This window comes from Puma concolor, chromosome A2 (assembly GCF_028749965.1).
Source record: "Puma concolor isolate L17-30 chromosome A2, mPumCon1.1.hap2, whole genome shotgun sequence".
Classification (NCBI taxonomy): domain Eukaryota; kingdom Metazoa; phylum Chordata; class Mammalia; order Carnivora; family Felidae; genus Puma; species Puma concolor.
Window position 1 is genome coordinate 139319488 of NC_141668.1, and position 26140 is coordinate 139345627.

The window sequence follows — 26140 nt, forward strand, 5'->3', positions numbered from 1 at the left end:
CTCGGAGGCTTTACGCTGAAGCTTGTGTGCTCTGTTCCCACAATCTGAGCACATGCCTAGCCTCGAGGGCCCTGGGAATCTGGAAGAAAGCCGTCCTCTTCCTGAGCTTTGCACAGTGCAAGGCACAGAGCCAGTGCTTGGCCAGAGCAGGTTAACTGGACCAGATGCTAGTCTCCTGGCCATCTGCCCCTACCTGTGCTACCTTCAATATACATTAAACTGCCCCAGCTTCTTAAATTAGGTCTCCTGGATATGAAGTAATGGAGGAGGCTAGGAGGGTCGATTTGGAAGGCTACACCCACGGGGAGTCTATCTAGGGAAGCAAGAGAAGCATTATGAATAAATGGTGAGGCATAGCCTGGAATCATTGAAGCCAAGGAAATTCAAGTGTGGGAACAGCCTCCACAGGGTGAGGGTGTTCCAGGAAGGCTTCCCGGAAGGACGCACACTGTGAATTCCCTAACCAGGTGTTTTTCAAACTGTGAGTCATGACCCCAGGGTCAAAAAAAAAAACCCCAAAAACAAAAAAAAAAATAACACCTCACTTTGGTTGAGTCGTGACCAGATTGTCTTTTTTTTTTTTTTAAATGAAATACAATCAGATCAAATGGAAAACAGCAGAGTTTGTAACTGGCTCAGAGCCTATAATGTATTTCTTTGTGTTCTGAAAACGTTTGAAACTGCCCTATCCTTTTACTTCTAAGAGGTTTCTCTACTGTGATTCTAAATCCACCAGCCCCTGTCGAAGGTGATTGTCTGGGGATGGAGACATGGTACGACTTTCCTGTCTTGAAAGAAATCACCCTTCATTCTTCCTGTTGTGTCTGTTCCTGCCGGGCAGTGTGTCATCGATGGAGACAAGAGCTAACATATACATATATATAGAAAACTAGCTCAGGACTAGGCAGTTTATACACATGATCCACATTTAATCCTTATGTCATATCCTTCAAGCCTCATAATAACCCTACGAGGCAGGGTTCATCCTTTCCATTGGACTGATGAGAAAACTGAGGGTCAGGACGGAGATATTACTAGTCAATTTCCAGGAAGTGACTGAACTGGGATTTGAACCCACTCTCTTCTGACTCCGATGCTAGTGTAAAGTGATCTATATTGCTATAAATAGTTTTATTTCTAACTTGCAATTTTGATTATGGAATTATATATTGCAACTAACCAGAGCATACGCTGTGAAGCTGCATTTGTGCCCTTCACAGTGAATCCTTGAATTTGTGCCAGTTTTCCCCATGATTTTTGCCTAACATAAAATTTACCATTTTATCCATTTTTCAGTACAAAGTTCAGTGGTATTCAATACATTCACAATATTGTGCTGCCATCACCACCACCCATCTCTAGAACTCTGTTCGTTTCGTGAAACTGAATCTCTCTGTGCTCACTGAACAATAACACTCTGTCTCCCCTTCAACCCCAGGCCTTTGCAACCACCTTTCTGCTTTCTTGGTTCTATGATTTTGATGACTCTAAGTACCTCTTCGAAGTGGAATCACACGGTATTTGTCTTTTGGTGAATAATCTATTTCGTTTCGAATAATGTCCCCCAAGTTGTCTCCACGTTGTATCCTGTGTCAGAATTTCGCTCGTCCTTAGGACTAAATGACATTCAGTTGTGGAGATGAACCACGTTTTGTTTATCTACTCCTCTGTCAGTGGACAGTGGCTTGATTCCATATTTTAGCTCTTATGAATAATGCTGCTGTGAACATTGGTGTACAAATACACCTTCAAAACTCTGCTTTCAATTCTTTTGGGTATATAACCAGAAGTAGAATTGGTGGATCATATGGTGGGCCACTTTTGATTTTTTGAGGCAATGCTGTACTGTTTTCCACAGTGGCTGCATTTACATTCCCACCAACAGGGCACCAGGGTTCCAACTCCTCTTTGTCTTCAGCAGCACATTATTTTCTGATTTTTGGTGAGGCGGCCTTCCTGATGGCTGCGAGGTGGCATCTCCCTGGAGTTTCAGTTTGCATTTCTCTAACGATTAGTGATATTGAACATCTGTTCATGTACGTGTGGGCCATTTGTAGCTCTTTGGAGCAGCGTGTATTCAAGTCCTTTGCCCATTTTTAAATCATTTTTGTTGTTGAGTTTTAGGAGTTCTCTATACATTTTGCATATTAATCTTTTATCAAATATGTGATTTGCCAATATTTCTCCTATTCCGTGGATTGCGTTTTTATTCTGTAGACAGTGTCTTTTGATGGGCACAATTATCTAATTTTCACTAAGTCAAATTTGTCCATATTTTTGGCTGTTCTTTCGGTGTCCTATCCGAGGAATCATTGCCAAATCCAATGTTGTGAAGATTTTTGCCTTGTGTTTTCTTCTAAGAGTTTGTAGTTTCAGCTCTTCCATTTGGGGCTTTGATCCATTTTGAGTTAATACTTGTATCTGGTCTTATGTAAGGCTGCAATTTCCTTCTCTTGCATGTAGCTGTCCAGTTTTCCTAGCACCATTCTTTCTAAAGACTGTTCTTTCCCCCACTGAATGGCCTTGGCACCCTTATCAAAATCATGCATAAAGTTTTTAAGCTAAGTTTGTAATGGAGCAGGATAGATTTGTAAATATCATTAGTGTTGCCCAATAAGACTGAATCGCCTTTCCTTTTCTACTTTTGAAGGCTTATAAATCCCCGTGTTATTATTTTTTTCAGGAGAATGGAGCTATATATTTCCTAGTTTGCGATCTAAGGTATTGTTTCCTCATCTCAGTTCCACCTCTTGGGTCCGTCCTGCCTGTCTTCCCCTTTGCTGTCTATCAGCACTGGCCAGTGTCAGCACCTGTAATAGCTTCCTAATGGATCTGTTCAATCTAGTACTCTTCTGATCTTTTTGAAATGCAAATCCCATCAATCTACTGCTTATGATATTTCAGTGGCTTCTTCTTGTTCTTTTTGGCACAGAAAGACCGCATTTGTTAGAGCGGCTACGTGTTGCTGTGGTCTGACCTCCCTCTCTTCTCCAGCTTCATTCTGTACCGTGCCGTTTGCTCCTATAATCAAGCAGGCCCCCTCTCGTTCCTCTGACCTGCCTTCTTCCTTCCTGCCACAGGGCCTTTGCCCTGTTCCTTCTGCTTACATCACTGTGCAAACCACAAATTCTTTGGTTAACGTCTGTATCCTTGACTGGACTATGAGCTCCAGAAGGGCAAGAATTGTGTGTGTCTGTCTTTTGCCCCCAGAGCCTAATACAATGTTCAGCTCATAAAGCAGACAGTAGGACATTCAATATCCAACTTTGTTGACCTCTTTAGAAGCGGGTGTGATAAAAGCTCCAGGTGCTCATGTTTGGCCATTAGCCTCAGCTCGGAGGGAGGTACGCAAGGGCAAGGCTCTGGGGGATGAAAGAGTCAGGTTTAGCAGAAAGAAGGGCCTTCTGAGAATGAATGTTGATGTCTCAGAGCCCTGGTATTTATGGTCTCTCCTTTATTTGGTTTGGACACAAGACATTCTTCCATCTCCTTTGGGTACTGTCATTTCCTTGTTTAGGAGTTTAGTGAAATCTGCACCTAATATGCTACAAACAGTTGGGGAGGAGAGGGGCGTCTGGTTTACGGCACCGAGGGAAATGTTAACTGTGCACAGCCTAGTGTAGCCACAGGATTTACTCTGTATATAAATCTAGGATGGACTTGCCTGGGCCTCTGTTAGCCTAGTCCCAAATTTAAGCTGTCTCCCCGCCTATGTATTTCCCAAGGGATCTAAGGATAGGAAGTAGAAAAAAAAAAGAGCCAAGACTTCTTCATGAGCACACACATGTTTTCTAGGCAAGCCTCTTATCTAAGCACCCACCGGCGCATGCTGAGGGGACACTATTAATAACAACGGTGTTAGCAATAATAATTCTAGCCCTTGCTGAACTTTTGTTATGTGCTAAGTCCTTTGCCTGCATTATCTTATTTAACATTCCCAACGACTCTAGGTAGTGCTTTCACTCAGGACTAGACTAAAACATAGAGAAATCAAGCTCTTTCCTCCAGACCACACATGAGGCAACAAGTGGTAAAGGGATTTGAAACTAGGCAGCTCTTGCATTCTCATTGTTCTTGGCCACTGTCTTATCTGCCCTCTTCAGTCTTTCTTTTTTATTATATGATAGACACTGGCATTCAAAGGATGGTAAGTTACGGACGGTCCCTTCCCTAGAGAAAGTCATCGTCCACTCAGGGCCATACCAACCTCATCCCCTCCTTGATGACACCGAGCATTTACTATAAACCAGTTCTGAGCTAAGCCCTGTTGTACCTGTAATATCAAAGCCTCAAAACCATCCCCAGGTAGGTGCTATAATCACACCCTTTTTACAGAGAAGGAAATGAAGATCTAAGGCCAAGTCGGTTGCCCAAGGCCCCACAGCTATGGAGTGATAGACTGGGCTCGGGCTTCAGGTTTATTTGAGTTGGTCAGATATCTGGACCTTTCACTACAATACCGGATCACAGACACGTGGAGATTGCACAGAGGAACCTCCAATGCTTTTTGAACGCACTGGACAGGGCAGGATGTGGAGCAGCCAGAGAAGGCTTCCTGAGGAATACTGGATCCAGGGAATTATAAATGTAGGTTTTCTGGGTAACTTTGCCCTTTGCCTTCTTGCTTCCATGCACTCCACAGTTGTAAGTGGGAGTGGAGGGAAATGAAAGCCAATGGGTAGGCTTCCTAGAGGACTTATATATATTCAGCATATAGAACGTTCTGATCATTTTCCCAGCCTAAGAACAGAATGGGCTTTGGGGAAGGTAGTGAGTTCCCCACCCTTCGAGGTAGGAAGGAGGCCAAAGACACTTGAGGAGAGATTCAGTTACCCGGGTGGCAATCAGGTTAGATCAGCAGCACTCAGTTGTGCGTAAGAATTGGTGGGTGATTTGATTGAACTTCGGTTCCTGGACTTTGCCCCTAGACGTCTAGTTCGGTGGGTCAGGACAGGATGCCCAGAATCCGCATTCTTAACAAGCTCCCCAGATGATGTTGAAGGAGCTGGCCACCGTGAAGTCACACTGCCACAAGCAGCAGTAACCTTTTAAATCCTCTCTAACACTGAGGTTCTTCAAAGCAGTGTTTTTCACAAACCATTCAGGCTATAAAAGGGGTTAACCGACTTCTTTTCAAAGCCAGGTAGTGAAGAATTTAGGCTTACAGTCTCTGTCACTACTCAAATTGCCATTGTAGTGTGAAAGTAGTCATAGAGAATATGTAAATGAATGAGGTTGGCTGTATTCCAATAAAATTTTACTTATAAAAATAGCCAGTAGACCAGATTTGACCCAAAGCTATAGTCTGCTGACTCCTGACCTACAAAAATTGGTGCCATATAAAAATGAGTTTCTTTTTTTTTTTTTTAATATTTTTTTCAACATTTATTTATTTTTGGGACAGAGAGAGACAGAGCATGAACGGGGGAGGGGCAGAGAGAGAGGGAGACACAGAATCGGAAACAGGCTCCAGGCTCTGAGCCATCAGCCCAGAGCCTGACGCGGGGCTCGAACTCACGGACCGCGAGATCGTGACCTGGCTGAAGTCGGACGCTTAACCGACTGCGCCACCCAGGCGCCCCTAAAAATGAGTTTCAAAAAAGCTACAAAACATATCTCTTCATGAGTAATTATGGCGCCTAGTAGCACGTTAAAGACCCCGAGAAGACCCGAGAAGTAAAGAGATCTGTTTAATCTTGGTCTACCCAAAATTTCTTAAATTCATGTACCGCAGAACTTTCTAATTATGTGGTTTATTCCCATCCACTTAGAACTGAAGTTCCACAGAACCATTTGGGAGCCATTAATTCGTATCTTACAAGTGGGCAGCACATATAACCCTTTGCATAAACTATCTTCTGAGAAGGCAGGAAGGAAACTTCCCTGAAATACTGGTCTCACTCAGGTCACTAGTGCTTACACTTAACTCATTTGACGTGGTGTCCTTGGTTCAGGTTGCTCTACCCAGATTGAAATGACAACACTCCCAAAGTAAATGCATTTGTCACGTCCCTTCCCCCAGAGATTGTTTTAAATGCGAATATTGGAACAGAAGACCTGGAGATATTTGGAAGGGGTCACAGAAAAGACATCTCAGGAAGAAAAGTAGGTAGGAAGGTGGACATTCATTAATAAGATTTATTAAATGTGTGCCGTACCCCTACACTTTATCTAGATCAGTGGTTCTTCTTCTTTTTTTTTTTTAATGTTTATTTATTTTGGAGAGAGGGAGACAGAGTGTAAGCAGAGTAGAGGCAGAGAGAGGGAGACACAGAATCCGGAGCAGGCTCCAGACTTTGAGTTGTCAGCACAGAGCCCAGAGTGGGGCTAGAACTCATGAACCGCGAGATCATGACCTGAAGTCAATGCTCAACGGACTGAGCCACCCAGGCGCTGCTAAATCTGTGGTTCTTAACCGGGGGCAGTTTTGCCTCTCTAGGGACATCTGGCAATGTCTGGAGACGTTTCTGATTGTCATGACTGAGGGTGAGGGATACAGTATTGGCATCTAGTAGGGGGCCAGGGGGCCAGTGTGGCTGCTGAACACGCCCCACTGCACAGGGCAGCCTCACTGCCTTGGCCAACAGAGGATTTTCCTGCTGCAGACATCAATAATGCCACTATTGAAAAGCCTTGATCTAGATTATCTAATTTCTTCCATACAACAACCTTGCGAGGTAGGTGGTATTGTTTGTACTTTAAGGAAATGAGGAAACCAAGGCAAAGAGAAACGTAAGTCTTTTCCTCTGAGTTCCCCACAGTTAGTCGACGGTGTGAGCACACACCCTGAAAAGCTCATATTCAACCACGTGTGGCAAAAACAACTTTCCCTTCCTTGGCCATTAATAGTTCATGACTGTGAGGGCCTTACCACAGCTCCTTCTCACCCCCTTTTGTCACCCCACCCCCTTTCATTTTCTGCTTCTGATGCATTAGGTATGCAGCATTCACCTTTGTCCACCCCCCAAAAGTATACCTCCGATGACCACTAAAACCATCCTTATTTAACGTTTGAATTGCATCTGGTGCCAGCCTGACCGTTATATGTTCAGTTAGGTTTGTAACACCAGTCAAATGATTCGAACCTATCGGTCTTAGTTTCACCATCTGCAAGTGGGAATCGTAACAGTGTGTGTCCTTCCTATCTTGATTCAGTTCAACTCAAACAGAAGCTACGGGCCCAGGATTATGCATGGAAAGTTGGGGACTCTAAAGAATGCAAACCTCCCAGGGAGAGTATGCTGAGGTGATGGGTTCTTTAAGGAGGAGGCACATTCCTTGTTTTTTATAAGCCTGTCCAGCTCCAGTTTTTTCCAGCAGCCTACAGAATGCTGCCGAGTGTGAGAACGGGCCTCAGAGGGTCTGGACATCATCACCAAAGGGCAGTCGTTACCCCGATATTTGGCCTGGGGATAAGTGGGACTGGAAGTGCCTGCGTGGCCGCACATCGCACAGTGGAAAGTTAAAAGTTTACGGGCAGAGCTCTTTCCAACAGAGCAACCCTGACAGATGTGACTGGGACTCGTGAGGAGACAGCGTGGGGCTTGCCTCGGATCCTGGAACTCTGAGTCGGTTAGGAGCTGTGAGGCCCTGATGCTTGATTTTGATCACTGCTAAAGTGAGCAGTGAATTTCAGACAGTCCACGAATAAGGAGGCTGTTGGTGAGAAGATGGCACCAGATGCAATGAGAAGATGATACCCTGTGGGTTACCACTAAGCATTGAAACCCATACTCAGAAAACAAAAGCAATGGCATGGCGTGAATACCGCGGATGGCATATCATGGTGACCAGATTTGGGTGTGGCAAAGAGTCATGAACACTGGCCGCCAAGACTGGCCTTCCCTTAGTCTCTGTCATCTTCTGCTCCTTCAAGAGATGTCTGCTCTTTCGCTCTCTCGCCACCTATACTGACTCTGGTTGTTCAGTGAGTTCATAGTGAGAGAAGATACTCCTAGAAATAGAAACGACAAGAGTCCCCAGTCTCCCGTAACATTCTTTTCAGAACCTCGAATCCTCAGGGAAATGAGCTAAACGCTGGGCTTTTGGTGTTCACAAATGCCAGGAATGGAATCGTTTAAAAAAAAAAACGCATGCCCCATAAATGGCCACTTCCTCTGTTCCCACCCATTAACAAAATAAATATTGTGATGTCAGAGTGTGGTTGCAAGGTATCAGACTGGGGGATGAATAGGGAACATTAGGGCACATGCCCCAGGGGATTTATGGGGGCTGACTGGCACGTATGCACGAACGGAGTGAGGTTGTTGAATTATTTCATAGCAAGAGATATGTCATGTTATGGACATTTGTGATGAGTCACACTTTACTTGACTGTCGTACTAAATCACATTCCTTTTTGCTTTTGTTAAGTCCTGCCTTTATAGAGTTTCTAGAAGGGCAATCAGGGGAGTGGGAAGACATAAAATTGGGAACAGGTAAAAGCAGAGGTTCTGTCTTGGCTTTGCCACTTATTTGCTAGGTGATGGTGGACCAATCATTTATTTAGCTTTTCTAGACCTTAGCTTTTCTTGACAATTCAGTAACGAAATATTACCTTTCTGATGGGATTCGAAATCAAGGACATAATGAATGTTAAGTGCCTAGAATGCACTCGGCACTCAAAAATGCTGTTATTTTCAGTCGAACAGACATGAAATGATATTGAGCTCCTGTGAAATCTCTCTATTAGAGATACCTGGCCACGCCCCCAAAAGAAGGAAAGCTCTTCATTGTGATACCTGGTAATGCGTAGCCAGCATAATTGATGATAATTTCAACTCGTCAGTTCTTTCTTAGATGGCCCTCCGACCCTTCAGAGGGGGAAGATACAGAGCAAAGAAAGAAAGCTGGAGTCCCATTATAAACAGACTTACAAAAATCCAGATTTGATGATAGAGAAATTAGTGTTGAAAGAATTCTTGCGGGCACAGGGTTGACAGTCCTTTATGGGTGTAGTTGATCTGTTTCACGTTATCGTTTCTAGGTTTCTTCAACCCGGTGACTCAAACTGGGCTGCCCTCTTAGCCTGGGAAATCCCTACAGCGGAAACTGGGGGGAAAGAGGCCCTTTGTGATATTCTCACAATGAATCACCAGTGATTGCAGCCAATTCAATCTTGGATTCGTTCAACTATGTTACCTTGAAAAGTGGAAGCACCCTTGCCTTTCCCTTTTCCTTCCTTTGTTCGCCAGCCAGCCACAAGTCTCTGGGTCCACCACACCCCTCACCTCTTACACAAAGACCTTCAGCTTGGAAGTTGCAGCAGCCCCCCTGGGGAGGAGCCCGAGGAAGCCTCCCCACTCCATTCCCACCCTCCGGGCTTTTCTGGCAGGTGCCGGTTGACCAAGTTTTCCCTTGGTGCAGCGTTCGTGTTTTGCGTTTCCTCTCTTTCAGTAACTCATGATTACTAAGGTAATAAGAATTGTTCTGTGGAGTTAGCAAACGCCTGGGTGGGTAAAACTTGTGCTCACGGTGAAGAGACTCTGAGAGCCCTTGGTTAAGAAAGCTCTTTGCAGAAGCATAACTAGGCTTTCATGCTGCCTACAAAACCCAGGAAGAAGGTTGAAGCAAACGAAGGCATCCGGTGGGATTTTATTAGGATGGGCTCCTACAGTGGTCTGTCTGGACTACTTGGGGACATGTCGGGGGGGGGAAGAAGAGCTGTGATGTTCTGGCCTATCATTGTGCCTTCCCTCTGATCCAGGGAGCAGACAAAATAGTGCTTTGAGAAGGGCAAAGCTGGTGCTGCGACAGAATTTTTTAACTCAGTCCTCTTTGACCCGATTCAGCCAAAGAACTCCTGAGCCCCAGCTCTGGACGGTGTAGAGCTGCCTTAGGTTCCATCCCCGCCCTCCTGGGGCTGCCTCCTAGGAAGAGAGATGGACACAGAGACAGGATGTTATGACATATCTGCCTTTTCCAAATGCCAGCCTGGTGCTCAAAAACATTGAATAAACATACCTCACCTCCACAAATTCTGCCGTAAAACCATACCTAACAAGAGGGTTGTCACTTGCTCACTACTTTTCCTTAAACCTCCTTTCTGTTTCTCTCTCTCTCTCTCTCTCTCTCTTTTGTTTTTCCTCTTTACTTAGCCTCACCCTCATCAATACACAGTGTGAAATTGTGGGTCTGATGTATTAGTTACATTGTTACAAATGCACATTAAAATAAATGCATAAGCAAGTAAACGTGTCCCTCCGTGTACTACATAGGCACCGTGCCTCACCTATTCCCAGCAGCGGGGGGGGGGGAGACCACCCATGGGGAATCGTTGCCATATGCTGCGTGCTGCATGTAGGAACATGACAGAGATCTTCCAGAGGCGATGCCATGGAGCTGGGGAGGAAGGGGGTAGAGTGAGGTCAGAGGACTTCCCTGAAGATTCTGAACTGAGTTTCAAATCATAAATGGGAGTTTGCTAGGGAGTCCTGGGGAAAGAGTGCTCTCGACAGAAGGAGCAAACAGTGCTAAGTTTGAAGTATTAGAGAAAGGAGCGAGGGAAGGAGTAAGATATTCATTTGTCCGTAAGTATTTCATGAGTGCCTCCTTCGAAGCCACATACGGCATCTGTTTATTTGTTAGTTCTGTACATCATTGGTTCTGGGAGGATATACCAGGAAGTGTGATGCATGGTGTTGCTCACAAGTTGCTTGTAATCTACTTATATAGGTCACACACACACACGCACACACACACACACACACACACACACACAGGTATCCAGAGACAAACATCCAAAGAGAGCATATGATTAAGGACCAAAATAGTAGCACTGATAAGTTCCGTACTGAGTTCAGAGGAGAAATTCTGCAGATAGCACTGGCTGAGGAAGGCGTCCGGAAAGTGAGGGACTTTGAAGCAGGGAGTAGAACTGGGAGAGTGGAGGAAACTGTTCTGGCAAGAGAAATAGGTCAGGAGGAACAGCTGCAGTGACAGGAACGCATTTAACTTGTCTTCACTCTCTGGCTCCTAGACCAACGGTTGGCACAGGCCCCTAATCCAGGTTCTTAACCCAGTGCCTGAAGGAATGTTCGGGGGTCTGTGACTCTCTGGGCGTTGCATGCAAATGTTGGTGTGAATTCATACGTGCGTTTTTCTGAGCAAATTATTTCTGGTTTTCATCAGATGCTCCCGAGAGTACCTCAACATTGCTTTGGAGCTTCGGCAAGTCTATTCTGATGTGCCTTTATCATCTCCGGTGATCCCTGTTGTTGTTTCTTTAAAACTTGTGCTGCTTTGGGGCGCCTGGGTGGCGCAGTCGGTTAAGCGTCCGACTTCAGCCAGGTCACGATCTCGCGGTCCGTGGGTTCGAGCCCCGCGTCGGGCTCTGGGCTGATGGCTCGGAGCCTGGAGCCTGTTTCCGATTCTGTGTCTCCCTCTCTCTCTGCCCCTCCCCCGTTCATGCTCTGTCTCTCTCTGTCCCAAAAATAAATAAACGTTGAAAAAAAAAATTTAAAAAAAAAAAAAAAACTTGTGCTGCTTTTTTTTTTTTTTATTATTATAACAAGTATCCAGTTTTCATAAACTTGAAGGACAACAAAACTTCTCAAAGTTATTGGATTCACGTGCCCCAGCGAGGTCAGACGGTGAGGCCCACCCAAGCTCTTAACCACCACAGTATCCTCCTTTGTTCAGTCTGGATTCACACACAGTCAACCTCACCTCCACTGTTCACGCTTTTACTATTCTCAGCTTGTGAAACAACACTGAGTAGTTGGCCCTGGTCACTGACCTTGACGTGAGTGTTAATTTTCTCCTTTTGACACCTGATTTTACTACTCATCGAACTCTACTTAGAAGAGCCGGTCCTTTGGGAACTCTGGTAATGAAGCATGCTTTAAATACCGTCCATACATCCCATTTTTTTTTTTAACGTGATATTTCAGTACGATAGCTACACGGGAGCCCCACAAACAGCAGTGTCACCATTTTACAATCAATAGTTATATGAACCTGTTTGCAAAGCCACTGCGTGCAATTTTCTAAATTAACTATTGTTCTCTTTCTTCTTACTGCTCAAAAGTAGGGAGAAGCTTATAACCAAGTCCCGCATTCCCATCTCCTAATTTCTTTTATAAACTCGTGGCCAATTATTTCTCCTCTTAGCCCCACTACTCACTCTTCCCACCTGGATTATTTTGAAGCAAATAAATCCCACATATATAATTTCACCCTTAAATATCTCAGCCTCGTACAGGATTTAAAGTAGGCTTCGTTATAAATAGCACAGGCCGCTTGCCAGGTCATGGAAAAGTCTTGTGCTATATACAACCGCGTGTGAAAGAATTTTATTTAACCAGGGTCCTCGTTGCTTCTCTGAACATTCCTGTTTGGTAATTTCTATAGGTTAAAAGTCTTTGTGATAATGAAGTCTGTCACACTTTTGAGGATCACTCTTGCTGTGAGGTGTAGTTTTAGTTAAATCAACTCAAGGGCAATTATGTGTGTATAGTCAATTCTGCTATAAAATCTGTTTTGAGAACGTGGATTTGTTCCAACTCCACGGATACGTTAAGGAACGATTCGGACATAACTGAATTGCATGTGTGCTTATGCATGATTTCATCCCCCAGGAAAGGGTAGGCGAGGGCGGAAAACTGCCTGCCACTTGCTGAACCGGATTGGGGTGAAATACATTTCCCCGTCCCCCTCCCCCCCAGACATCAGCATCCACCTCAGGCCACCCTGGGTGTTATGAGCCACACTATGTGCATCTGGTGCTACAACTGTCTGTCCCATTGTACGCAACGCTGCTTCCACCCACTGCGCAGTAGCCCACAGGCCGCAACCCTTCCAACGCCCATTTCCAGAGGCAAACGCCAGGTCTTTTTCAAGGCGAAGTGCAATATTTACTGCAGTATTTATGCATGTCTTTGGGTTTTTTTTTTTTAAGTTTATTTATTTATTTTGAGAGAGACAGAGACAGCATGACTGGGGGAGGGGGGAAGAGACTGAGACAGAGAATCCCTAGTTGGCTCTGCCCTGTCAGAGGGAAGCCCCAGGTGGGGCTCGAACTCCAGAAACTGCGAGATTGTGACCTAAGCCGAAACCAAGAGTCAGATGCTGAGCCACTGAGCCACCCGATGCCGCGGTATTTATGCATTTCTTAACCATTTCTTAACCATTTCTTTATGCTGTGTGACTGTTTTTATGAGATAGCTAGCCTTTTTTTCCTTTAATGAGGCCTGGACAAATTTTCAAGTGTTGTGTCCCTAACATAGGGTTTCTCAGTCTCGGTGCTTTCGTATACTGGCCTGGGTAATTCTGTGCTGTGGGAAGTGTTCTGTGCCCTGCAGGATGTTTACCAACATCCCTGGCCTTTCCCTACCCCCTTCTCTTGACCACTGCCCACCAGTGTGACAACTAAAAATGTTTCCAGACATTGTAATTGTCCCCTAAGGAGAGGGGTAAAATTGTATGGGATTTTGAGATTTTGTGAGTGCTAGAGAAGCGCTGCTATAACCCCATGTCCCATGAGCCCTGTGGTATTTTTCAGATTACTTGCATAGCATGATAATTTTTGGGAACGTATATACGTCCCATCATAGCAGAAGTGACTGTCCATATGAAATGAGTGTTTGAACATGAATGCTTATGCAGATCGTATTTATACGGCACTGTTGAATTCCCTTTACTTCGCATGGAGTTCAAAATGTAAATTTCTTTTTTTAAAAAATTCTTTTAACGTTTATTTATTTTTGAGACAGAGAGACAGAGAATGAACGGGGGAGGGTCAGAGAGAGGGAGACACAGAACCCGAAACAGACTCCAGGCTCCGAGCGGGTCAGCACAGAGCCCGACGCGGGGCTCGAACTCACGGACTGTGAGATCATGACCTGAGCCGAAGTCGGATGCTTAACCGACTGAGCCACCCAGGTGCCCCTCAAAATGTAAATTTCTTAAATGAAGAGAACCACTGACTTCTAAAAACATCTTTGCTTTCAAAGTACGTAGACCTTCAACCATACAGAATCATATAACCAAAAAAATGTTAACAATAGCTATTATTTTTGGATATTCCTTAAGAACCAAGCACTGTGGTACGAGCATTATATTTATATTTAACCTTCACAAGATCTCCTTCCAGGAGCCACTGTCACCCCCGTTTACCAGGAGAGAGCTCTCTGAAGGAAAACTGAGTCCCTGATGCGTCTGGAGATTGGCCTGGGGCCAGCCATATAACATGGGGATAGTAAGCTTCAGGACAGTGTCTCTAACTCCCAAGTCTGCATCATCATGCCTCTGGAGCCTCCTTACTTAAGGACATCAGCAACTATTTACTGAGCACCTCCTCCTAAACCGTGACTGTGGCATTGGTAACATAGCAAGTAGCTGAAAAGCCAAAATGCTCAAATGAATTATTTCATATTAACTATACTGAAGCCCTATGCTAACATTAAAAATAAGGTTGTAGAAAAAGAATTGTTTGGGAAACCTTCATGCTTTATTTACCCAGCAGCATATGTATCTATTTCTCCTAAGAAACACAGAGAAGGTAGCATTGCAGATCTGGAAGCACCATTATCATCTTCGCGTGCTAGGATTACTGATGATTTCTGGCCTCATCATTTTGCTTAACCATATTTGTGAAATCTTCAGATGAACATGTATATTATGTATAATATGTAATATTTAAAGAAACATGCTTTTTAAGAGAAAAGTGAAGCCTGAAATAGCACAAGAGATAATAAAAGGGAACTAGACACTTAATGAGTTCAAGTTGGATTAAATTCTAGAATATAGAAAGGGTTTGCAGATGTGATTACAAAACCACTGTCAGCAGTCTTAGAGAAATCAGAGACTGGGAGCAAGGCCAGGGAATTGGAGACAGGAATATGTTATTCCAGTTTTCAAAAATGAGAAAAATGTGGGTTCTAAAAGCTAGAAGGCAATGGATATAGCGTTCAGAACTCCATCATTAAACACAGCCTTCACGAACGTTTGGGAAAGAGAGCTCAGCCACAGGCAGCCAGGAGCTTGCAGCGGTCCAGGTCGTGCTGGCCTCACTTTACTTCCTCTTTCAAGACTTGCTTTTTGGTAGACCAGTAAAAAATTGCAGATATGGTGCATTTCAATTCCAGCAAGAGTATTTCCTACACAGGTGTGGGCTCCTTGTGGAAAGTGTGGACTACCTGATAATTTGATGAGTTAGATTCACAGCTAACTGAACGAGTCGTATTAATCACCAGTGGCTACAAATTGTCTGAGCAAGGAAGGTACCGTGCTGATAAGCCTCTACACACACAGCCTTGTCCCTGGGTGCCATTGGCTTAGAAAGGCTGTCATATTCTGGAAGACACACAGTGTATAAATAGCAGACTCGTGAAATGTGCTTTTACCTATTATTTCATGTTGCCTTCCTAGAAAATAAGTAAGGATTGAAATGAGGGCTTTAATTGCAGGCCACAGGTCTTTGTCTCCTGCATTAGGTTGATCAGTGATTCATTCGCAAGGAAGCGCAGAACTAGTCACGTTGGAAGAAGACATACAGCTGGGGGTTTGGACCCCTGTCCACACAACTCCTTCCTTTCCTCTGATTGTAGGAGTGGACTCTCCCACTGACAGGGCTGGGGCAGAGGACCAGAGACACATGGGCAGGAGTAGAAACCACACTCCAGGCCTCTTTCTCCAAAAATATATTTGCTGAGGTCACCATGAAGTCCAGCCCTTTCTGTACTTTCCGTGGACTTTTTGCCTGAATAACAAAGAGGACTTTGGCCCATTTATTTCATTCGTTCTTTCAGTTGCAAATAAATCTTTGGCCAAAAAACAAACAAACAAACAAAAAATCCTTCTGGCTCGGAAAATAAAGAATGTATCACTTTGTTAAACTTTCCTCAACAATGGAAGCTGGAAGGAGAAAAGAGAGAAAGAGGAAAGTAGGGATGAGCCTGGAAGAAAAAAAAAAAGGAGGGAGGGGAGGAGAAAAGGGGGAAAAAGCAGAAGGGAAGACGGAAAGGAGAGAGAGCAGAACAAAGAGTGAGAAAGGAAATTTCTTCTTCGTGTGAGATAATCAAATCAGTTTTTAAGGCAGCAGCGGGAAAGAAAGGGGTCGCAATTTCCCCAGCTGTTTGGTCTGGGATGCAGTGTAAACAAGTGTCCCTCCTCCCCGGTCAGGCCCCCAGGAGGCTGTGACTCTCAAGGGGGCCTGAGTGCCTGCTTGGCCAAACCCAGGGGCGCTTTCAGAACTGCCCCTATTTGCTGAGTCCGCAGGAGTCCTAGAGCGGAGGTGGGTGGGATTTGACCCCTTCTCCTCTTCATTCTTTTGAAAGCCAATAGCAGAGTATGCCAGTGAAGGGAGAGATCCTGGAACACTCGAGGTCAGCTCTGATTAGGAAATTGGGGCACAGTTCACAGATCCTTCCTGACTGCGGCGTTGAGTTTCTAGTGAGTTTTTTTTTTTTTTTTTTTTGCTGGTGATAGGAAATGTGCACGATGAGGATTTGGCCAGGCATAGAAGTGAGGACTCGTGGTCTGCTGGGCTTAACTTTATTTTCTTCTTCATCAAGAATACATCCTGGTACATTTGCATCAATGGAATGTTCTGCAGTCATTAGAAAGGATGATATGGACTGCAGAGCAAGAGAACTTAGCGGAAAAAGATGCCCGCGGTGTATATCTGTTACGGAAGCACGAGTGTAATACGACAGAGTTCACTTTGATTTTCTCTGGGTGGTAGGATTGCAGGTGATTTCTAAATTTCATGGTTTTCTGCATTGTCTGTTTTTATACTAATAATTATAGCTAATGTGTATGGAGGTTTGCCCATGTGGGTGCCATTTCCTGTGGGTATGATGCCAAGAATTTCCTAGCAATCACTTCACTGGCTCCTTTGCAAAGAGACCAGTGAAGTATGTACTATTATCATCCTCATTTTACTGATGGGGCAACATAAGCCCCTTTAAGGTTATGCAGCCAGAATGCACCAGAAGACTGCCCTCCAGTCCACACTAAAGCCCATTTAGCACCACCTGACCATACTTGTTTAATGAAATCAATAAAACTTTTTCAATGAAAACATATCTTGACAGTTGGTTAAATCCAATTTTGAACAAATGCAGCTATTTTTTTGAGAGAGAGAGAAGAGAGAGAATGCGAGCAGGGAAGGGGCAGAGGAAGAGAAAGACAATCTCAAGCAGCCTCCACACTCAGCACCGAGCCTGACGTAGGGCTTGATCCCATGACCCTGGGATCATGACCTGAGCCTATACCAAGAGAGAGACACTCAACTTACTAAACCACCCAGGTGTCCCCAAAATGCAGCTATTTAAAATGAATTGGTAGACAAATAATTAAGGTTGATGCAAAACGTTCCTGCTATTCCTTTATGTGAGAGCACAGACACACAGGCCTCATTCCATTGCCTGTGCCTCTATGTAACCCTAGAAAACATAAGTGTCTGTTCTGATATTTTAACTGCTACTCTTTCAGTGTGGGCATGAGGGTAATTTCATACTCTTTTCTTGATAGTGTTTTCGAAATTTCTGTAGAAAAAGGGTAGCAATCTCTCTCTCTGCCTTCCTGACACCCAGTGCACCTGCCTGAACACCCTTTTGTGAGCTTTTTGAGTAATAGCTTCTCATCCATCCCCTTTTCTCTCCCCTGGGAACTGCCACTCCATGAGCTTCAGCCTTCTTTGGCCAGAATCTGAGCTGGTGCCTTAGAGACGAGGAACAGAATCCAGAACATCCAAAAGAGTTAGTTGGCAGAACACTGCAATAGAAGCCAGCCTCCCAAGTTTCACATCTCTGTTTTGTTTGTACCTCGGGGCAGCCCACAGAGGCCAAAGCCAGGCTTATCAAAAGGGGATTGTTAGAAAGGCTCTTGAATCCCAGGGCTCAGGGTACAGGACCTGGCCATTGGACAGTTGAAATTTAAAAATCATGTCAAGATTTCTGCAAGGGTTTCCATGAGAAGCAGCTGGAAAATGTCTCTTGGGGCACCTGGATGGCTCAGTCAGTTAGGCGTCTGACTTCAGCTCAGGTCATGATCTCATGGTTCGTGGGTTTGAGGCCTGCATCAGACTCAGTGCTGACAGCTCAGAGCCTGGAGTCTGCTTCGGATTCTGTGTCTCCCTCTCTCTCTCTGCGCCTCCCCTGCTCACATCCTATTTCCCTGTCTCTCAACAATGAATAAATGTTAAAAAAAAAAAAAAATTAAAAGAAAAAGCTTTCTAAAAAAGAAGCAGCTGGAAAATGTCTCTTGAACCCGAAAGACTGGCTGTGTATTAGTCAAAGAGACTCAATGCAAGCCAGGTGCCTAGCCCTTACACCTGCTGTGCACTTTGCCTGAAATTCCATTGTTCATAGCAGAACTATTTATTAGGTGCCTACTGTATACAAGATACCGTTTCAGGTGCTTTGGAGGCAGAAGACAACAAAACTGACCCAATCCCTGTCTCCGTGATGCTTGATGTTCTAGCCCTTCTACCTTCTTGGCTGCTTAGAGATCACCTGCTCATATGTTAAGACACAGACTTTTAGGCCCACCCTGGAGACTTCCATGATCATGTGGGGGGAAAAGGGTTAGGCACACTTTTCTCAGATTCCAATGTATTTTATTGGCACCTGTTTTCTATTATATAATTTATGATAGATGTGTTTATTTGTGTGTAATGTAATTATTTGTTTGTGTCTTTTTCTCAAAGACCATGAGCTTGAGATACCTGGGTTCAAATCCAGTTTCCACCACTCAACTAGCTGTGTGACCCTAAGCTGTGTAACTAGGCTCTTGCAAACAGAAATGGGGGCAGGAGTCAGGTGCGCTGCCTTTATTCCTAGGCCTTTGATCTTTGGGCATGCTCCCCTTTGCACTCCCTCCCCCCTCCTCCCCTTCACTCCAACCCCCACTAGCTCCAACCCGCACTAGTACTCAGATTCAAATATGGAGAATTTAATTTGACTTCAAATTCAACCTTCTAAGATATGGCGGAACAACAACAGGCAAGGAACTTTGGTTCCTCAATGATCCTGTTGGGGAACAGACTGCCATCCTAGACACTTTGTCTCGGGACTGTTAGATGGCACAGAAATCTCTCTATTCTTTCAACGACTGTATTTTAGAGGTTTCTTTGTTACAACAACCAAGCCCTTGCCTTTGCTGATATGGGGGAATATTTTGGTTTCTCAAGTAATCTCTAAACACATGGCGATCACATTTTTTTACCACTGAAATTGTGACAGTTTGTGAGAGTGAAGGAGGTGCTATTAATAAGGATTCGGGATAATGAGAGCAAAATAGTCTACCTGTTTTTAAGCAACTTCCAACCTCTTCTAAGATGTAACATTTACTTGTTTTTTTTTTTTTTTAATTTCATTACTAGGATGGGGAGGAAGGATGGAGACTGGCAATATTATTAGTAGCATCTGACCAAGGCCGGCGGGGGGGAGGGGGGGGGGCGTTATTGGCTAGAAAGTTGCTGGTCTTTGTCTAGAGAGCGCAGACGGAATTGCCATCCCCAGGGGATACAGATATGGCAATTAGCAGCCCTGCAGATCCATATCCTTTGGAATCTTAGGTGAGCCTAAAGGGATTTCTAACATGTCTGGGAATATTTGATGGCTTTAAGGAGCCATGAATATCTTCATTTGCATTTGAGTGGAGAGGAACCTATAGGTGCATCTTAAAATTCACACAGAGATGGGTAGGAGGAAATGGATATGAGGATGCCCACGGTGCAGTCTCACGTTCTGGAACTGAAGCCTCTAGAACCCGTTCCAGACAACCTTTGAGACATAACAACCCCAGAGTGTTGCATCAGGGGCTAATTGGCAAAGTGCTGTGTTCAGCTTGAAAGAAGGGCATTGTCCCTACAGGCTGGAACTTGACTAACTGAAAAATGGCAGGAAATTCAGAAAGCCCCAGTGCCCACTGGGAACTGCAGAGCTGGCAGACTGGTGAACATCAGAGCTCAGTTCTGCACCTGTTTCTCCCTACATGATTTCACATATGCCCATGGAAACATGCATTACTTGTTCAATGAAACGGGTTTTCTTTTTTAGGATGATAAACATACCACCAGAAAATCAGGCCATCGGGTTGATACACAAAGAAAATGTGCCCTTGAAATGATTCCCATCACTTAAAATTAGCAGAATGGTTTTCAAGACCTCTTCATGAGGACTAAACCTTTATCCATGCCATTTTCTTTCCATTGCAAACTCATTTACTGAGCATATTAGGATTATCATCAAACTAAAACCTGCATGCCTCAATTGGACCCCCAATCCATTACGTCCTGTTCTGTTTTGTTTTGCCCTGTCTTCCCTGACTATTGTTGCATCACTCTAGGAGGCGATGTAGTGTGAGATAGGCTTACATCTGGCTAGTTAAATTTCAAGTGGGCTGGTAGCCGCAGAAAAGGTTATTTACAAGGCCACATTATAAAGGTTACAAAGCAGTTAGCTGGAGAGAGAGGAAATGTTAGCATTCAGATGCAAAAAAAACTTTAAAACCATAATCTGCCAAATAAAACTGTTTCCTTGGAGCTGAGTAAATATTCTCCCAGGGTTGGACCTGAGGAATCAGACAGCTGCATCTTTTTATGGTTTCCCCTGTGTCTCCTTCTCTCTGAGTCAAATCAGCTCTACGGAAAGCAGTGACAGTTCCTTTATAAAACCTCCCTCTTCCCAGCAAGAGACAGAGGCAGTGCATGAGTGAAACAGAGAGCCAGCTGCCATTGAAATGTTCCGACCATCTGCTTCTTCCTTATTTTTCCCTACTCTGTACACATTTAAATGTTTTTCCTGATTCATCTGTTTGTAGGGAGCAGATGCGATTGTCATCACCATTTTCCACTTACTGAACACCTACTATGTTCTAAGTGCCATGTTAGTAACTTGATACAAGTTATCTCATGTGAGACCCACAAAAATACTTAATAGAATGTTATTGGCCCATTTCACTGATGGTGAAACTGAGGCCTAGAAGTTTTAAGAGATTTGCCAAAGGCCACATTGCTAATAAGCAGGAACTTCTGAACCTAAAGCCTGTCTTTTGAAAGAACTTTGTGCCGTGGAGAAAAAAACTTCAAAAAAGTTCTGAAGAAGGTGCATTTTTAGCACCTTTTCAACGCCCTCTTTTCAAGCCAAAGGGAATGCCTTGGTGCCCTATACCATTTTTCCCAAACTGCCAAGGGTCTCAACAGCTTCAACAGTATCTTTTTTAGTGGTATTTGCATTTGATTATGAGTCTTCTAGAAAACAAGACAATGAAAGATCCAAACTTCTAAAGGTTGAATTTCAGACCATGCAAGCAAGCAAAGAGGGAAGATCTTTGTATGTTGGTAGCCTTCCCCAAGGCTTCTATGGTGACTCCAGGTAGATGCTCCTACTCTGAAAATTTTAACAACCCTGGCTTTCAGCAATGTCAAGTTCCTAACACAGGAACTCTCAAAAACAGGCTACACCTTAAGCTGTTTCATTCATCAAAACCAGAACAACAAGAAAAATTCTTTAAGCCATTGGTAGGAGTCCATAGTTATTTTGAGAGCAGGGGCAAAGTGAATTTATCCAGATCAAGACTAGAAAGAGGAGCGCCTGGGTGGCTCAGTTGGTTAAGCGTCTGACTTCAGCTCGGGTGGTGATCTCACAGTTTGTGGGTTCGAGCCCCACATCGGGCTTTGTGCTGGCAGCTCGGAGCCTGGAGCCTGCTTTGGATTCTGTGTCTCCCTCTCTCTGCCCCTCCCCTGCTCGTGCTCTCTCTGTCTCTGTCTCTCTCAACAATAAATAAACAATTAAAAAAAAGAGTAGAAAGATACAGATCCCTGACTTTGTTATGATAAACAAGGTACTTGTTTTCTAGCAAATAAAAATGTGTTCTTTGGATACTCTTCTTCCTCAAGTCCCTAGGACTGGCCTTCAGTCTGCTGTTGCAAATCTAAAACATTCCAGTTGGCAGAAAAAGAGACTGTTTTCTTGGTGGACAACTGTGAGTTGAGTTTGGACAATGATTGTTCTGCTTCCAGAAAGTCCCTGGGGGAGTGGGGGCAGAGAGAGGAAGGGGGACTTGTAACTCAGCCAGGTGTTAGACACCTCCTCTGGGGTCCTCCTCTGCTAGTCCCCAGAATCCCAGGCCTGGAACAGACCCCACTGATTTTTTTCCAAAGTTTGAGCTTTATTAGAGAGTAACAGTCAAGGGATTTTTCAGCGCACATTTCTTCAGCTCTGGAATTCTGGATCTAAGCTCCTGGTGTAAATGAACTTGCATATACCAACCCCTAAGACACGGTGCGACTATAAAGCACGGAGTTGTTTTTCTTTCCATGCCTTTTCTCATTTCCAGGAAGCGAGGCTGAATAAGAGGAGTATTTGAGATGTTATTTGGTTTAGAAGCGGGTTTGTAGAAAAGAATGTCACCCTAAGGGTTTTCTGTGATAGGTAAATTTTTCTCCTCTGCTAAATGAATAATTAATGTTGTTTTAATATAGAGCTGACCCTTAATTTAGACAATTTATATGCATGAATGCCAACCCCTTCTTTCTCGCAGAGCAAATGGATTCTTTTAACCTACTAAGAGGACGGGCCTAAAATAAGTAAACATTTGGGTGGTCTCTTGATATTCACAGAGCACATTTGAAATTAACTAATTTGCCCTCTATGAGAAACAGACTTTAATGCTGTTCAAAGAGCTGGCGCTTTGAAATTAAGTAGCACAAGTTGTCTTTGTATATCCTCTGACTTGCTTAGGTTGTTGTTTTAATGGCAGCATTTACTAATGAAGAGAAGGAAGTTGCCAGAGCTAGGGACAGAAGGCTAGGGTGGGCCTCTTCTAGAAAGTGAATTTCAACCATCAGGAATGAAGAGGAAAATTAACCATGTATGTGACTGCAGTCTTAGAACATGGTTATTCTCTCTCTTCCCCCTACATTCTTGTTTCCCCATCTCTGGCACAGGGGGCCGCCTCTAAGCTGCATCTGGGGCTCCTTGGCCAGCTAGCTTCAAGTTGGATTCGGCTAGAGAGTGATACCAACAAGGAAGTCAGGGGGCAGGAGAGAAAGAAGTCGGGGTATGTCTTCCCTCCTCCCTTAGTGTTTTGTCATTTCCCCCCTGGCAGTGACTAAGGCTACCACTTATCTCTTCACCCCGAAGGACAGTTGTCTTAGTCAGCTTGGTCTAACAAATTACCATAGACTGGATGGCCTAAACATCCTAAGTAAGAAATTTATTTTCCCACAGCACTGGAGGTTGGGAAATCCAAGATCAAGGCACTGGCAGATCTGGCGTGTGGTGAGGGAATACTTCCTGGTTTGCAGATGGACCTCTTTTCTTTGCATCCTCCTAGGGCAGAGAGTGGAGAGAGAAATCAGTTCTCCTGTCTCCTCTTAGAAAGGCAGCGATCCCATGGGGCGCCTGGGTGACTCAGTCGGTTAAGTGTCCAACTTCGGCTGAGGTCATGATCTAGCGGTTTGTGAGTTTGAGCCCGCGTTGGGCACTGTGCTGACAGCTCAGATTCTGTGTCTCCCTCTCTCTCTGCCCTTCCCGCTCTCATGCTCTGTCTCTCCTTCAAAAATAAACATTAAAAAATTTTTTTTAGAAAGGCAGCAATCCCACTCATGAAAGCGCCACCCTTGTGACCTAATTACCTCCTAAAGGCCCCACCTCCTAATACCATTGTTGAGAGGGTTTTAACGTATGCTTTTGGGGGCATACAGCATTCAGGCCATAAAAAAACAGTCATAACTACTTAGTTTTGCTAGTCTTTTAGTGCCTGGCCACCTCTTGTTTCTCTGCATCCACACCTCCCATCGTGAGCACCTTCTCATTACAACCAACCTCAGGGTTGGGGGTGCATCCTTTTAATTGCCAGGATCCTGATAAACCACACAACTGGCTTTTCCTTAATAAGTTTAAGAAATACTAAGAGTTAGCCTTCTTAGGGTGACCCCAGAGTTAGTTCAGTAGCGATCACAATGGGAGCTAATGCTTACTGGCTTTCCATGCCCTCATGTATTCTACTAAGCACCGTTCACAAAGATACCTAGGAAGTGAGGACTGACCGTCCCTGAAAGTTACTCAAGGTAATACACTGCAGGGGGGCAGAAACCACTTATAGGGCACTTACAGCTAAAGCCTGTTTAAGTCCAAAGGAAATGATTGTTTAAATAATAATATTAAATATCAATTGTATAAATACTGAATATTAATAAAAATATATTAAATAATCCTTTAAGGGCATTGGATAAATGTGAACAAGGGGTCTCTTTTAGCAAAAACTCCTTTTTGCTTAATCCTTGCGGCAAACATCTTCACCGTTAATTGTCATGAGATCAAAAGACTTAATATCTATCTTTCCTTCTCTCCTAACTTCCCTTTGAGGAATCCACAGGCACCCATAACCATCTCACCATCTCACCATCTGCCACAGGCAGGGCAACAGAACCTGGGTTAGACTCCTTTGGGGCTGAGGAGGAGGAATTTCCATTCTCCCAGGGAGATTGTCTGGGCTACTTTGGGTTCCCACCTTCTTAAGATTGGTTCTTTGTTGCCAACACACTTGCTTATGAGCTTTCCTTCTCTGGGCTTCTCTCTATTCTGGAACGTAAATTTCTGCAAATCTACGTATTCAGCTACGAGGAAGAGAAAATGAAATAAGTAAGGACGGGGTTGGGGCACAGGGTGGAGGGAGATTGGTGTGATATGTCATATGTGACGTCTTTGTTCTTTCTTCTTTTCCTTCACCAAAAATAATTGTCCAGATTGCAAGTTCTAATAAGTTTTGGGCTGTTTGGGCATTGTTCGGGTAGTGCTATTGGTGGTGGTAGGGGCATGTGGATATTTGTGTATTTGTACCTTTCCTCTGACACTCTTGATTTCTCAAAGGCAACTAAAATTAGGTATAATGGTTTTTCCTACGAGTCTTCAGGGAAACTATTGTCTACCATAGATGCCATGTTTTCCCATCCGGGGTATGCATACTCCTAATGATACACTGAGCTCACCAAGAACAGGTAAAGTCAAGTTCAAAGTGAAGTATCTTTACTCAAGAATGTGAGATGAAATTATGATCGAATTAAAATGAAATATATTATGGATGAGGCAGCAGTATTCCCATGAATTTTCAAAATCAGATGAGAGGCATTAGATGTTGCTTTCTCAGTAACTCTAAGGAATGTTCCTGGACTGCCAGGGGTGATAATAATTCTAGCTAACATTTATTGAGTCCTAACTCTGTGTCACAATTCATCTAATCTGATCATCACACCGGTCCTATGATCTACTTGTCATTATTTCCATTTCACAGATGAGTAAACCAAGGCTCAGAGAAATTAGATCACTTGCCTAAGGACACACTAGTAAGTGGTAGAGTGCTGATTTAATGATAAATTGCCTCCCTGCTTATGCATTTTTTAATTTTTATTTTTAATTATGTAGTTCTGTGTACTCATTAATTAAAAAATAAAACCATGCAATATTACACAAAATAAAAAAGGGGGAAAGTTTCAATCTTCCTCAGCTTTTTCTCTTCTATTTTGCTTCTACTTCCTTCTTGTGTATTATCCTGGCAGTGACCTCTATGGACCTTGACAAAGATCCTCAAAGCGTAGACTCTAATCTCTCTGCTGCGCTACTGTATTGTTGGAAAAGCTGAGAAGCACTTACATAAATTTTGCCAAGAGAACAATCTGCCCCATATTTAATTTAGACCCTATTTAAATCAAATTCTCACTAGGTACATCTGTTCAATCCCTTTGTTACAGTTCTCTAGAAGTTAGAAATATAATACTCCAAAATATATAATGGGCATATGTTAAGGATTTCTCTAATTCAGTAACCAAGAGACACAGCAGGAAGACAAAACTGGTTCAAAAGGAGGATGTAAGAGACTGATACATATTTATTCAGTTAAACAATGCTGGAACAAAATAACTAATGTATATACAAAACTGATTAATTTCCTTCAGGGTAATAAAACCAGAACTTGTGGAGTTATCTTCTGGGCAAAAGTTATTTGCATCTCTAAGAAACAAAAACTCTTTGCAACTTATCAGTTTTCTACCAGTTGACATCTAACTTTATGGTCTAAGCTCTAATTAATAGTAAATTTTAACACAAATTTACCTTTCCTTAGAACAGCTACCCAATAGAACTTTCTGCAGTGATGGAAATGTTCTTTATCTGCACAGTTCAGTATGCAG

At 43.8% G+C, this 26140-nt stretch overlaps 1 protein-coding gene across 27 annotated transcripts in view; it reads right to left on the reverse strand.

The window, feature by feature from the left end:
- The window catches only part of LOC147583560 (uncharacterized), a 321362-nt gene that overhangs the window by 85935 nt on the left and 209287 nt on the right, over positions 1-26140 (reverse strand). For 13 of the 27 annotated variants that reach the window (XM_086697674.1, XM_086697673.1, XM_086697669.1 and 10 more), the window contains 2 exons: positions 10232-10341; positions 9754-9869 (listed from right to left, as the gene is read on the reverse strand). The exons of 2 other annotated variants lie outside the window; for them this stretch is intronic. In XM_086697674.1, the coding sequence (XP_086553800.1) occupies positions 9763-9869; positions 10232-10341 (217 nt within the window). In that variant the 3' untranslated portion in view covers positions 9754-9762. Of the gene's footprint in view, positions 1-9747; positions 9870-9905; positions 10342-22600; positions 23283-26140 lie in introns of those variants that run through there. 12 more of the 27 variants (XR_015248310.1, XR_015248308.1, XR_015248307.1 and 9 more) reach the window with 4 other exon arrangements.